This window comes from Theobroma cacao, chromosome 9 (genome assembly GCF_053813885.1).
Source record: "Theobroma cacao isolate CCN51 chromosome 9, ASM5381388v1, whole genome shotgun sequence".
Classification (NCBI taxonomy): domain Eukaryota; kingdom Viridiplantae; phylum Streptophyta; class Magnoliopsida; order Malvales; family Malvaceae; genus Theobroma; species Theobroma cacao.
In genome coordinates, this window is record NC_142647.1 from 41,945,195 (window position 1) to 41,961,077 (window position 15,883).

Below are 15,883 nucleotides of genomic sequence, written 5' to 3' on the forward strand. Positions count from 1 at the left end.
GTGCTTCCTTGTCTTGTCTAGAATGACACCCACCTATTCAAAGCCAAAACAAACAAATAACTTTAGTACACTTGGAAATCACAACATGCTACAAAAATTCAGTCGATCCCAGCCCCTTCAACAAGTTCACCACCCATTACCTCTATGAAGCAAAAACCTTCAAACATCCAACACCCCTTTTGTGATCAATACAATACAAATTACCACGCTCGGCTCACACTTGTTCCACCTATCTTATTAATAACACACATTGTCAATAAAACTAAATAAATAATGCAAATGCTAAATTGCATATGATATTTCTTTGGTAAATCTAAAGTGAATATGTATTGTAGTAACTTTTAAATACCCTGCACCCACAAGTATTTCCCGAATCATTGGTCCCTAGACAAAATCAAGGTAGCCATGTAGTCACTTGAGCTTCATTATGGCAAATTTCAGTCCCCCACCTGGTGATGGCACCTACAACAATAGTCTTTTCATATAAAATATAGTACATGTCAAATTAAATTTTATTCGGAGTGAAAACCTATTGGAAGAAATTCATTGTGTTCAACATACCCCGCAAAAGTACAACAGGATGAGATTCATGAGAAGATTTAAGAAAGCAAATGCCTAAAGATCCTCGTTACTAGATAAGGGCAGGGCACAGAGGGAGGGCTCTGAATCTTTCATGTGCTTCATTGTCTTCCCAACAACCACCCCACTCTCCCCCCCCCCCCCCCCCCCCCCCTTTTTTTTTTCCTAAAAGTACAAAAAAAAAAAAACAAGGAAAGAAAACCATACAGAGAACAAATATAACTAACTTCGACCAGATTTTACATCATTATATACAAGAATTGTAGGAAAAAACTTACAACAATGCAGAAGGTATTACATATCGGCTACTAATCATGCTGTAACACATTGCAAGATTGTTCTTTGATACAATACTAACTTACGACACATTGACACCAGAAATCATGCATTCAAAAAATCAGCCCCTTCCCATAAAAAAGTACAATAATAAAGAAGATGGAAGGAAATTAAACTAGCCTCTAGGATCTGAAATAGCTGTGATAAGATAAAATAACAATTAAAATGCCTACAAGAGCTTCAGCTACCACACCAAAACAAATCAAACAAACTCATGGCTATAACAGCGCAAGAGAGCAAAATAGCATGAGAACTTGAGAGAAGCAAACCTTTCAGGAATAAGAGAGTTTCTATAAAAATTAAAATTAAAAAAAAAAATCACCATCACCACCAGCATCAACAAACTACACCAGAACCCACTATGCTCGGTCACCTATGAGGATCATATTGCACAAGTGAGAAAAAAAAAGGGACAATAAAACATTCATAATATATGCCCTCATGTCAACCAGAATTCAAAACTAAATGTAGAAGTCAAAGATCCAATAAGCAAACCCATGACTCCTACCAAAAATACTAACAAGAACAATAATAAGAAAAAAGGTTAAGAGGTGACTGTCACCTGCACTTTATCAGGCCAACCAACCAGTTCCAGAGGAATGAAATAATGCCGTCATGACAGGCCTCTGGATCACCCATCGACTTGCATGCCATGGGGTTGTAGAAATGCGAGAAGGCTGGCCAATAGCTCTCATGGCTTCTCCCAGACATGCCTCCTGTCACTCTTTTCAACCTTAAAACCAATGCAATTAAGTGAAGCAATCTTCATATGGATCAGAGCATTATGATTCATAGGCTCAAATAAAACTTTTATTTTTCTGTTGGAAATGAATCATTCCAATTAACCATTTAAGAATCTTCCATGATTTCAACATCAGAAAATTTACATGTAACCCTAGTCCTACAATAAATCTAGCCTCTACACCAGTCCCAGTCCTGTTACACCAATTAAATGTTAAACCATAAATCTAACCTAAGTTGTTTTTCCTCCATCATCTAAAAATTCAACTGATGCCGCTAACTTATCCAGATGCAACTCAGCAGAGCATCCATCTGCTACTGACTTTGGAAAGGTTGCTGTGTTCACCAGATCATCATGGGTGCTGTCATGACCCAAGGATGCCAATTCAGTCTCAAATGAATCCAGCTGAACATCGTTGGAAAGGCACTCTGCCTTATCGACTGCAGTTGCAGTTATATGTCCTGAATTGATTCTACTCTCTTCCAACGTAGACTTCTCATCAGATGTTAGTGTATTTGGTTTCAATTCATTGTTAGAAATTTGCTGTGCATCTATACCCTGCTTCTTATCAAGTAAAGTCCCATTTGATTCTAATTTATATTCCAAAATGGGACCCTGACTTGTTTCCAAACTGGTACCTAATTGCTCTTCCTTATGGAAGCACTCGTCATCATCTGCCAATAAACCTTGACGAGTTTCACTTGAAGGAGACTCTGTTTTTAAATTTACATGACATGGAGAAGGGAAAGCCCCATGTAGTTCCTCAGAAGATTCAGTCCTAACACTATTTTGCATCTCAGCCAATTGAGATCCATCAATTCTAGTGGCCACCATATTGGGACAGACAGGAGGGGTCCTCTTACAGCAGACATGACACCTAAATCCAATAATCTTGCTTTTGTTCTCTGAATTCAGTCCATAAGCATCTCCATGAAACCATTCTGCATAAATCATTTGAAAGGAATATTATGAAAACAAATGTACTGAACAAAAGTTTTATGCATCAACAGTCCATCTTTATAACAATAGACCACCAACAGTGAAAACAGATATAAAAATGATGAAAATCAATTACCTTCACAAATTTCACATGCAACATAGTTTGAACTGGATGCATATCCTGCTTCACAACAAAGAAGACATTTGGGTTGATTGAGAGAGACATTCATATGTTCAGAAGGGGCAAACAACATTTTTCTTTGAAATTGCATCACCCGTTCATCGTCTGGCTTACTAGACAACCGAAGACCATTAAGCCAGTAACTATGATAAGCCCTTGTTCTCTTCTTCTGCCAAGAAGTGCATATCTTCGTTTTCTTAGGAGCCTTCTTCTTTGATTTCTGTTTGCTTTTCTTGCACCTACCAGGCTTTTTCTTTTGCACAGAAATGTATTTTATTTTCCTAGGTGAACGACGCAGTGGCACACCGGCAGTAACCTTTTTATCCTTCTGTGACCGCAGTGACATCCGTATGGCAATTGACTTTTTATTGTCTTTTGACCGCATCGATTTGCAATTTGTAGAGGCCTTTTTACTTTTTTGTGGCAGCTTTTTTGCACTTTTTGTGTTGGTCTTCCCCCCCTTTGTGTCACCTTTTCCTCTTTTTGCATCACTTCCCCCTCTTTTTGCATTAACATTCGACTTCCCATCTTGACATCGGTGGCACGTATACGTGCATTCAGCAATGATTGCTCCAGCAGATTTTCTAACATGCCTCTTATGAAAAAATCCTAAAATTATATCAAACTAATCAGAAATGTGAAAAAATATGCACATAGAAGCATGTGACAAGCGAGAAGCTTATAAAAGCAATACCATCAAGCATGCAGAGAATCACTTTCTAAAAGCATATGATGTATTTAAGCACAAGACAAATACACTTTAGCATAGAAGAGCACCACTTACCCTTACAAATATGACAGCGTACAGCTTCCCTGCCAATTTGATAAAAAAAAAAGATCAAAAACATAGTAAATAAGAGAAAGGTATTTAAGGGACAACAGACCATTAATGATTAGGCATTTAACTATGAAAATGTATATGCTTCAACGTGTATTCAAACCAAAAATTGATCTAATTCTGATCATTAATGACCATTTTTTGGATGCCATGACATATTAAGTTTTGTTATATTACTAAATTGTCCTTTCATAACTTTTAATATTATCAAGTTTGACAAAAATCCGAACAAATTATTTTAATCGGTTAAGTTTTCCTAATTACATCTACTTATTGCTTTGGTTGAGAACCATAAGGCAGTTTTCACTTTTCACATATTACTACTATTGCATTTTTGTTTACAAAAGCATGGATGTCTATAAACTTTCTTTTTGAATGAAATGAGACATTAAGTTTTGTTCTATTCCTACATTGTGCTATTATAATATTTAATATTATTGAGCTCAATGTAAATCCTAGCAAATTGATCATTAAGGTCGTTTTCATTTATCTTACTAACTATTGCATTTTTATTTTGGAAGACCCATTATTTAATTTTAAGCAAATTTTACTTGAAATGGTAAAAAAGAAACTTACTTAATCTCTTCTCGAGAAGAAAGTTATAATTGATAATTAAAATCACTTATTTCTACTTTCAAACTTTATATTTTAAATATAAAAAGTGAACTTGAGCAAATATATTTAGACACAATGCATATGACTACAAATACTAGTTAGACCAATGTACAAATACATCCCCTGACAATTACTCTTTTCTTCTTTCAAAGATCACATCAACCAATTTATTTTCATTTTTTACTCATGCCAGCAATAAAGAAACAACAATATCCCTCAATTTCAAAGTTTTCAATCATTTGTCCATGAAGGGTTTTATTTCTATTCTTTCCTGGCACTTCTCTTATTGGTGCTTGAGTAACAACTGGGTAGACTTGAAGTTTCTAAATAATTCTATTCCTCTGAAGAAAAATAAAATACTTCCCAAATTTAGTCAGTACTATTATCTTGTAAAGAGATAATTATTTATCAACACCGGGGAAAAAAAACGTTAAGAAGTTTTATCATGCTCCAATATCTACCACTACATATCTTTTAAAGTCTTTTTTTTCAATCTTCTCAGTTATTAGCAATTTAGAAAACAAGGACTGACAATAAAATTTGGGACAGGGAATCTTAGTCACGTCTGTTCTACCATAACTTTCCTCCAATACCACGAAACTGAGACACCATTAAAAATGATAAAGCACTCAGAAGTAATAGAATGATTGTTTCTACCTGATGAGGACATCTTTGTTACAGTGCCCACACTGATAATACTCAGATCTTTCAGCTTTAGAGAATAGATAGGAGAACCCCCTTTTCTTTGATGAGTTCTTTGCATCCCTAATGATCTCAGAAGATTTTCCAGAAATCATCTTACTAGACTTACGGGCAATTCTCTTCTCCTCAAAACTTTTCAAGAGATGCAAGGGCACATAAGATTCATTCAACCAATATTTCTTTCTTTCACTTGAAGATTCTTCAACTGCAGTCCCATGTCTCATGACAACATCAGGAATGATTCTCCTCTTCCCAAAATCAAGAAGATACTTCACCCCATCTCCCTCTATGGATTTTCGGCGCACAACACATTTCTTGAACAGTCTGATTGATTTCTTAAAATCCTTATCTAATATAGGGAGAGCATGAGTGTTTTCAATGTCATCCCACCTAATGTTCGAATCAAGTTCTCTTACCTGGAAAATATAACATAAGAAAAATAAGCCAGCATTTATAAGAGTGGCCGGTTTATGAAAATTTTGATACGAACTTACTTATAAACATGTAACTGAAAATGCAAATAATCAAGGCAAACAATCAACCATGTAGGCCAATTATACAACATTATAGACTGCCTACCGTCTATTTAAGACATTTTAAAATTAATGTAATATGGCTAAAAGACTGGAATCATAGTCAGCAATATGGCTAAAAGACTGGAGCCATAGTCAGTGTAAATTAATTAAGAGAACTGACACCACAAATATTAGAACTAAATAGCATTAATACATACTTTGCAACATGCATGCATATCCAGTATGGGTAAGACAAGGTGGAAATGCACTAGCCAAAGTTCAATAGTATTGGATCCACAGGGCAAAAAGTAACATGTCTCAAATAGCCAGACCTTGTCATGACAGCTAATCCTGGCTCATTGTCAAACCCATCATCTTCCTTCCAGTTCCAACCTCTAACTTGCAGTTATGGCTTGACCATAGATGAAGGATGACAATCTCTTTTGTTCAATAAGAGCCCTACATGAATTGGTCTTTCAATGTAAGGTGATCATCCTCTCACTTTTGCCAATTTATTGCTTTGGCCTTTTAAGCTGGTTTCTGGATGTAATATACTAATTCTACCTTCTATAGCGAAACTTCAAACTCATTCGGTTTATATCTAGTCTTTTCTATATAGCCTCACGAGAGGGAATCAATATTTGAATATAGAAGGGAAAAGAAAAGGCAACTTTAAATCTCAGGACAGTGTGTCTAGAATCCGTGCAATTTGAAGGCATTAATGAAGAAATTTTAACACTGCATGAAGGTGGAAGTCATTCATTTACAATTCAATGAATATACACAGCAGGAAGACTGGCATCAATTGCTACTACTCCCTACTGCAAATAAGACATGAGGCCATCAGGTAATCATACCTGTAAAGCAAGTTGTTCTATACTAGTTGATGACTCAACAGCAGCTCGCCATGCCATAGATTTGCTTCTCCTTGCAAAATCTGAACTCTCAGGATAGAGTATGCCTGGTATCTTTTTGCCACCTCCTGCAGAATTTAAAATTCAAAGAAATTCAGAATCATATTCAGTTATTAAAAAAAAACGACAATCAACCAGCAGAATTAGAAGAAAAAGAGGATAAATGCAGACCTTGCCTAGCAGCCTTAGAAGCCAAAGAGCGAGGTAAAACCTTCCAGTTGAACAATTGACGAGAAACCCTACCACCCCTCCACCAACAAATACTTGGTCCTGCAGCAGGGTTAGAAGTTGGGTTACTTTCACCATCATTGCTTCTGCCCCTTTTTCTTGCAATCCCATGCTTAGCAGATGCACGACTTGAAGCAGTCACAACATGAGAAGCAGAACCCATGGTGACAGCAGAATCGACATGTTTCATCCACTCTGCTGAAAGAGCAAGATGATGTAGATTTGCCTCTAACTGTATCATGCCCGTTACAACATGAATAATGTCACAAAGAGAGAGAGAATAAGATTGAAGTAATATACATTAGATTATTGATCAAAGTTACATGCATTAAGTGGTTATAGTTGATAGATGACTAGGGTAAAAATGAGAAGTTGAGATGGTAAAACCTAACCTAACAAAAACAACCCATCTAACGTTCTTAAGAACTAGACTGAAAACGACCAGAATTCACTGAGAAAGTTAAAGGTTCAGACTTGACCCCAAGCCAAACTCCAAATTACCTGAACCCGATTAGTATTTGGTTTCATAAAAATGTGGAAAAAGTTTGCACAACCCCAAAAGACCAGACCAACCTAACCTAATCCAATCTAACTCTAATATCAACTATCTATGTGCAAAACTGTTCAAAAATGTCAAAATTGAAATAAACCAAACCTGAGCACCAATTGCCACCTTTAGAAATAACAGTTTTAACAAATCTCATTTTCACAGGAACCAGGGTTAAACACCACTCCAAATTACACACACACATCAAGAAAAATAAATAACATTTTTTAAAAATAGAGCCCTTTTTAATTAAATTCCAAACCAACCATCCAAAAAATAAGTATGCATATTGGAAAGAGATTGAATTGGACTTAGCAGTAACTATTAAACAGATTTGTCTTAAGGTATTAGCTTTAAACATTCTGTCACTCAGAACTTAGGGTGATGCCATATACACTGCTCAGTTGAACCCCTAAAAACCATAGGTGAAAAAAACTTCAAGTTATGCAGAAAATAGACAAAAAATACTTACCATTAGCAAAAAATGCTTGAGAGATGCAACATCAGAAGCCTTGAGAATGCTTTTATGCCAGATCTTGATGTATTGTGGGTTCAGCCATGGACCTGACAGAAGCCCATGCAAACGATTTTCAATGGAAAATGCATGGCATATGACATCTATAACATGGCCCTTTTTGTTCCACTTTGACTGAAGGCCAACCATCTCACTTTTTGAAACTTCCTGGACACAACGTGAAGTAATTTTAAACAAGCAATCTGTATCATCCATTGGATATCTACAGCAGAAGCACCACCCACAATTTTCTTTGCGTGCATCTACAAATAGATTATTAATATCAGGCCAATGAAACCTGTTCGATTTTTTCAAAATAACCTTCATCTGCATTGCAATTATCTCCTCAACAGATTTTAGAGAGTCTTCATTTGTCTTTTCTGATGGCTTACCCATTAACTCTTCTACAACTAATGACGCAGTTTGGGCAAAACTATAGTAATTCAAGTAGCCAGTCCCAGGCTGTGTTTGTGATGCATCACCTCTTTTTGCATTAATTGCACATAGGGTTTGCTGAGCTAACTTTATCTTGCTTTCTTGATATAAACCCTTAGATATTAAAGAACAGTCTTCAAGATTTGACGATTTTCCTGGAACCTCAGATTGGTTTGAGAACTCAGCAGATCCTTGTTTCTGGAAGTTATGAATGACTGAACCCATTTGCATTGTTTCAGCTGACCCTTCAGAACTTATATATGGGATTTCTGTTCCAGCCACCGAATCCAACAAGTTGGCAGACTCTGTAACCTCAACATCAAGATGACCAGAATTTCCAGCTACTTCCTTGTCTTCCTGTTTCCCATCATCAACAGTCTCATTTTTAATTGCACTTGTTTCTCCAGAAGCCAGAGGTGGCAGGACTGTGCTAGCTGTAGGAATTTGCCCCTTCATCAGTGTCTCAGAACAAACAGAATTCAGAGAGTCCAAGTTACTACTAGCTCCATTTGAGCCAACAGCTACATCCCACTGCTTGTGGATTGCTTTTAATATGTCACGATACAATATATCTGATGATTTTAGCACATCAATTATAACATTGAGGTCATCTCTGTGGTAATAATTCAATGAGTACTCAGCATCATATGAATCTAACCTGCAATTTCAACAACACAATGTCAAAGTAACACCAGAAGCAACAACATATTGAAAGAGAATTGTCACCCAGGATATTAATAATCTTTTGTGCCAAAATTTTTATAAAAAAAATTAAAATTCAAATCTTCTATGTTAATACAGAACTGCCAAACCAATAAACAAGAGGTAAACCAATCAGAGCCTACTTCATAGTGAAAATTGAATAAAATAAAATATCTGAAGGAAACTTTTATTTGAAACCTTCCAGTTTCCCCAACATTTCTACATAAAGCCTTGATTTATTAATTTGCTATATCTGCTTTGATTTTTCAAATAGATACAATATAAGCCTTTCATACAGATCTTTCAAATAATGGAATAGAAATCATAATATTTACAAATTTTACCTTAACCATATCCAATTGTCTTAAAAAAACCTTAGAAGTCAAGCGAAAAATAAGAACAAAACACCATTCCCCTAATCATTCAACATACTTTGGAAGAAGAGTAGAAACTGCTAAATTTCATATTTCAAACATTCCAGTTGAGCAAGGAAGAACATGCTATATGGGTAGCGCCCAACATCTTCATATAATGACAAGGAAAATACATGTTTGTATCATGCATAAGAAACAACGGAGGCTGAGAGAAACAAAGATTGGGGAAGACAAATGACACTAATTTCAGAAAAATAGACCAAACAAACACATACAGAAACTCAAAATCTACCATATGAAACTAAATGACCCCATAAAATACTCTTGCAGTAAGTTAGTTGATCAGAAAGAAATAAAATTCATCATAAACAACACAAAATCCTAACAACTGGTAATTGGTTTTAGGACTTGATGCCTCGGGGTTGATGAAAAAAATAATTTTATTGTAGCAAGTCACAAACTCTGAAGTTGCCTTCTTCTGACTCAAAAGAATTTAAAATCTGGATGAAAAATTATGTTTTCCTTTTTTTTGGCAATCCCTCTAATTCAAATTATAAATAAGAAAAAAAGCTATGATATTATAATTCAAGCAGAACTATGCAATTATAATTTTTGGTGAAAAACTGTGCAACAATATCATTTCAAAATACAATCATGATTAAATATTTAGAAGAATGCAAATCATCAAACAAAAGATCTTTTTTATTTACATAAGCAATTCCCAAAAAGATCATTGATCATGTCATATATAATAACCCTTCTACTTCTACATGTTGGGTAACATGAAGTTTGTCATGAATGGGTCAACAAGGTTACTGATGACAAGAAATTTTTTTCACTATTCTTCATTCAGCCAGAAGAGAACACCCACTCATAGGACAGAAATGTATTCATCAACAATAACAATAACAATAACATAGTAAGTCTTACTTAATAACCTATATCTACAGGTTGAGTAAATTGAACTTACACTAATAAGTAACCAGAACTGTTATAATATAACCGACCGTGAGGATCAATGACCAAAAGCTCTGCTCCTCTAGGTGATTTACGAGGTTTCATCCAAGGCTTATGTCTGTCAATTGCACACTCAGGGCAGTACCAGTCACCTTCTGGCAAAAGGGCATTGACAACACCTACACACTTCGAATGGTAAGCAGCAGGACAGCCATCACAGCATATTAGACTCCCATCCATCTTACAAAGGCAGCAATCATCACTATTCCAGTCTGTAGTGTCATCAACTACCTCCTCACTCAGGCCAGATCCACCTGACACGTCCATAGCACCTTTTCTTTTCTTGGAACCCTCAATGTTCATATTTCGATCAAAATCCATTTCAGACTCAGATGCCAAAGACCTTCTATTAAGCTCAGATCTTATGGCTTCCACCTCAATCATATCATCACACAAACACTGAAGTATCTCAACCTTAACAGCTGCAGGTTGCTTATAATAGTCACTTCTGAAAAGTTTCAAACTAGTAAGATCAAAACCACATTTCAATCCTGAACCATGAATGAGTAGATACTCGACCATGAAAATGGGCCACGTAATAGAGTCCAAGAAACCCCAATTAAGACTCCTACATTGTAAGATCAACAAGAAATATCAAACACTGATAACTGGCAAACAAAATTTATGTTGAAAAGGAAAAGACGGGAGGAAAAAGAATGAAAAGAATAAAAATACCTCAAACATTCAGAAGCAGATTCGGAACCTTCATTAGAAAGGTACTCCAAATGCTTTCTCAGAGTTTGCAAAATGGATACATGAATACAATCAATTAATGAGCTGGCAGATTGGCACTTCAATGCCGCCACAAAATCCTCCAACTCGAAGGGACTTAAAAATAATAAAGTACTAAATGACCTCAAACAAGCATAAATAGAAAAAATATCAAGTACAGCAATCCCATCCAAATTCAAATTCTTGGAAGATGGTGGTAGTTGCAGCTTTGGAGGAAGAATAATAGGCTCTTCAGACACTTTACGACCTGACCTAACCGGCTTCTCCTCTGTTACTGCACTAACTGAAGGAGATGTTGACAAATCACCAACTGCAAATGTTGTTACTGTTGTAGGTGGTGGTGTGCTTGAAACATGATTTTTAGCAGACCCTCGGCGAGCACTTCTTCTCAACACCCTTTCTGTTGTAGAATCCAAATCATTTATAACCTTTCTTCTCTTTCTCCGCCCACTAGCTTGTTTGTATGAACTTCCAGTATCAGCTTGGCACCCATCCATTACTGCAGTACCAGGCTCAGGGACACCCTCTAATCCAACTCCCTGACAATCATCAGTCTTGGCAACATGCCTATCCACAACACTACCTTTCTCAAGGATTCCTTCAATAGACCCTAAACATGAATGGTCTTCCTTCAATTCCTTGTTAGAAGCATCCTCTTCCAAACCACTTTGCTCCATTCTCAGCGTTTCTTGAACTATCTCAGCACAAGTGATAGATTCACTCCCTTGCCCCTGCCGTCCACAGTTAACATCAATAGCATCCTTACCAATCTCCTCGTCAACCCCTAAATTCAAATCAAAACCACATTCCCTCCGTTGGGTTTTGCAATTAACATCAATATTGTCATCCAAATCGCAATTCAAGTCCAAATTCAAATCAATACACCCTCTCTTCTTCATATTCTCTCCCCCACCACAAAACTTCCCATCGTCATCTAAATAATTATTATTATAATAAGTATCATTCAAATTCAAATCAAACCGAGAAGAATTCAAATCAATCCCATTTTTCATTTCAACATTCCCATTATTATTCAAATTCAAATTCAAATTCAAATCCCTTCGAGACCCAACTCCCTTCACATCTAGGGTTTCACTCAAATTCCCATCAAAACCCTCATTTTGCTTCAAATTCCCAACAAACCTTTCATTTAAATCAACATTTCCTTTCAAATTCCCATTCATATTACTCTCTAGGGTTTCCTTCTCTACATTACCTGGACAAACGCAAACTTTCCTCTCAACGCGGCGTCGTTTCCTCGGCCTTCCAACCCTCGGCTTCTCACGGACAACCTCTAAGCCCGGGTCGGGTCTGGGCTCGTAGGTTGGGTTAGAATCATCAGCCATGATAAGAGAAGCAACTTCGTGGAAGTCGAGTTCCTCGGAATCGCCGTCCTCGTAAACGATCTGGAAAAACCCAGATGAAGAATCAAATGAATTAACAGTTCCTGAGAAAATACCAAATCCTTTGAACTTTTTCTTCACGGATTTGCCCACAAACTCCATTTTCTCATTTTTGGGGTCTTTTTTTAGTTTCTTTCCCTCTCTTTTTCTTTTCGGGGTTTTTGAAAATGGAAATATCTATCGAGGCTAAAAGGGGAGAGAAAAAGAAAGAAAACCCAGACGGGAAATGCTGATTTAAATTCACGAGTAGCAGTCTAGAAGAAGGTTTGGAGGGGGTTTTAGAGAAATTGAAGAAACAAGGAAAGAAAAAGAGAGAAAGGGGGGGATTTGTGGGGTTTTTTCCCCTTACACTTATATTCTTTCTTTTCTCTTACAGGGAAATGCCCTTAACGTGCAAAGAAAGAGAGAGAAATATAAATTGGCTTTCCCCTTTTTTCTTTTTCTTTTTTTCTATTAACGAAGAAATGAGGCCTCCTTGAAGAGCCGAAGTAGGGAGGAAAGAGGGTTCGATGTTAGGTGCGAATCAGATGTGGGGAAGAAAATAAGTGAAATATTTTGATATTAATAAAAAAATGTGTCTTTTATGGTTAGCAAGTACTCCATACTTTATTGTGACTAGTCAAAAAAGGTGGATTTCCTTCTTTCTGGTTTGTTCATTTGGGTATTTCCCATGCTTCTGTAACAGCTAAAATGGGGAGGAGGCTGTACAAGTCCATGTGAGGTGAGGAGGAAGAGAAGGGCGCCAATTTAAGATGGCATTTACGCTCCATATGTACTACTTACTACTTTCTTTTCTTCCTTTGCTTATGATTGGAGACAGTGATATAGTTCTAGTAGTAGTTCCCACTTTTGCATCTTTCTTCTTCACTTCTGTACCATGGAGAATTTGCTTTACAATGTACTTCAATGGAAACATATACTTGTACTCGAGAATATAGTTAATATAAAACCATGACCACATTATATATTAGGTAAGTTATCCTCACTTTTAAATTTTAATCGAATTTTTAAATAAATCTATTAGTTCTTAAAATAGACATTTTATCTCAAAAAAAATTCTTTTGCTAGATATATAGGTTCAGTTGTTTGTCAATTATTAGTGTTTTCATTAATTTGATGATGTGATTATATTGAAATGATAATTTTACTTTTTATTAATTTTAAAAATTATTATTATATAATTTTTATTAATTTTTTATTAATTAACCTCTTTCTTAAGTAATCGGTGCTCTCTTTTTTTTCAAAAAAATATTTTAATCTTTTCATAATATTTATTAACGGTGTTTACATTTTTTAGACGAAATGTTCATTTTGAAGATTAATAGACTCGTTTAAAATTTCAATTAAAATTTAAAAGTGTGGGGTTATTGCTTTTTTTTTTTATTTCAACATATTTTTAAAATTTTTTTGACTAAATATAACTATAGTTTTGCTTTGGAATATTCAATTCAATAATTAAGATGTATTTTTATTCAAGATGTTGAGTTTGAATAATAGAATCTCTTCTCTTTATGATTATAACAAATAAAATAATCACAACGATAATTTTTAAGATTTAAAAAATCATCTAAACAATCCTTTTTTTGACTAAGCTTTTAAATAGACCTGACAATTTTAAACATGACACGTTAACACGATACGATAAGATACGAGTTAAACAAGTTTTGGGTTTAGTATTAACGTGTTTCATGTCTTAACGTGTCTGACACGACAACCACATTTAAAACACGTTTACTTAATCGTGTTATCGTATTTAAACATGTATACGTGACATATTTATTAACTTATTAAAAATTAATAGTTAAAAACTATTTTAATCTTATATAAATAATTTTAAATAATTATTTTAATAAGTTTTTTTAATTTTATAAAGGGTATAATGTAATTATACATGCTCAATCCTAATTTTTAACTTTTAGTGATTATTTGATATTATTATTATTTTTGTTTTATTATAATTATAGATTTTAAATTTAAATAATAAATTATATTTAATTGTAAATTTTTTTATTTAATCGTGTTAAACGTGTTATTAATCGTGTCGTGTTGTATATTAACAAATTTAATAAACGTGTTAATCGTGTTGTGTCGTATTACACGTGTATTAAATGTGTATGTGTACGTGTTTCAAATTTAAGACACAAATATTAAACGTGTCGTGTTCTTATTTTGCCTTAACGTGTTTCGTGTCTAATCGTGTCTGACACGTTTACGACACGTTAACACGAATTGCTAGGTCTACTTTTAAGTAGGGATGCCATAATTTAAGCTATTTGCGACTTACTCTATTTTAACTTATTTAATTGAGGTTGACTAATTCTAGTTGCTAATTACATTAAGTCTTAATTCTTGGCTTTGAGTTGTTTTCAAGTTTAATGAGTTTTTTATTTTTAAAATATTTTATATAATATATTTTGTGTTGAACATTTTTAACAATAACAATAGAAGAAAATATTTGGAATAATTATGTATATTCAAATAATTAAGTTTGTTTAAGTACTTATATTTATCCAAACAGTTATGTTTGTATAAAAAGTTATATTTGTATAAAGAGACAGATTTATCTATAAATAAAACTTTGTAATTTTTTAAATATAAATTAATAAAAAAATTTTACATTTTAGCATTTGGTTCATTAGTTGATGCACGATCTCCTGCCTAAAGAGTATGGTTCAAATCTCCATTCCTTCAATTATAAAAAAATAAATAAAAAAATTTGTAAATACTCTTTCTACCCTCTCCAAATTCTTCTTAAATTGCTTTTGATAATGTTTTGCTGTAAAAAAAATTATATATAAGCTTAATAATTTTGTCATACACTAAAAAGTGTTAAGTAATTGATTTTATTAATGTAAAACATTGATAAACACCGTATTTCATTATATCATCAAGATTTATTACATATAACTTTTTTACACATCTAAATAAATAATTGGTGAAGACGAATAAAATTTTTAAAAAAATGACGTAAATCGAATAAACTTACATTTTTTTAATATAAATTTTTAAATTTTCAATTTATTCCTTAAATAATAAATAATAGCATGAAAAAAATAATATTAAAATATGTGAAATCACTAAATATTTATTTGTAATAAATTAGTTAAGTTTTAAGGAATTAAATTAGTTAATTTAAATTATTTTATAAATAAATTAGTTAATTATTTAATTTAAAATAGTTAATAAATTATCATTTCTAATTAATTCATATGCCGTTTATTTTAAAATTTCTATATAATTTATCAATTATACATTTAATTATTTTTTTTATTTTAGTCAACAAATAAAATTAATTTTGTTGACAAGAAGAACTTCACTTTCTTTTTTGTTTTCTCAGCTTCCTCCTTGCACCCATCTTTTCTAACAAACATGGGCTTAAAGAAAGGTAAACATTATAGTAAATGGATGAGTCATTGTCTAGACTCTAACCTAAGATTCCAACTCTTTTCTTGGGCATTCTATAGCGTCATGCTAAAAAGGTTCAAGAGAGACTTGCTTGAATTGCTCCTGTTGCAATTTCTTAACTTCATCCTGGAATACAACCTCCGCACAAGAGAGTGTTGTGATAAT

General features: G+C 34.0%; 1 protein-coding gene across 1 annotated transcript; it reads right to left on the reverse strand.

The window, feature by feature from the left end:
• Nucleotides 1–1,707: 1,707 nt before the first annotated feature.
• Nucleotides 1,708–13,047, reverse strand: LOC18589913 (PHD-finger and DNA binding domain-containing protein). The gene is made up of 9 exons (XM_018127586.2): nt 10,854–13,047; nt 10,132–10,746; nt 7,609–8,743; nt 6,533–6,821; nt 6,305–6,429; nt 4,888–5,348; nt 3,562–3,590; nt 2,733–3,386; nt 1,708–2,598 (listed from the first exon to the last, which is right to left on the reverse strand). Exons 1-9 carry the CDS (start codon nt 12,413–12,415, stop codon nt 1,889–1,891), a joined length of 5,580 nt encoding a protein of 1,859 aa, XP_017983075.2. The 5' UTR covers nt 12,416–13,047; the 3' UTR covers nt 1,708–1,888.
• Between the last annotated feature and the right edge of the window lie 2,836 nt (nt 13,048–15,883).

Excerpts from the sequence above, each read along its gene's own strand:
- LOC18589913 (XM_018127586.2), bottom strand. The coding sequence starts at position 12,415 with ATGGAGTTTGTGGGCAAATCCGTGAAGAAAAAGTTCAAAGGATTTGGT. Across the intron at positions 6,822-7,608 it reads TCAAGCATTTTTTGCTAATG|TTAGAGGCAAATCTACATCA; the intron begins GTAAGTATTTTT and ends GGCATGATACAG. Across the intron at positions 5,349-6,304 it reads TAGAACAACTTGCTTTACAG|GTAAGAGAACTTGATTCGAA; the intron begins GTATGATTACCT and ends TATATTTTCCAG.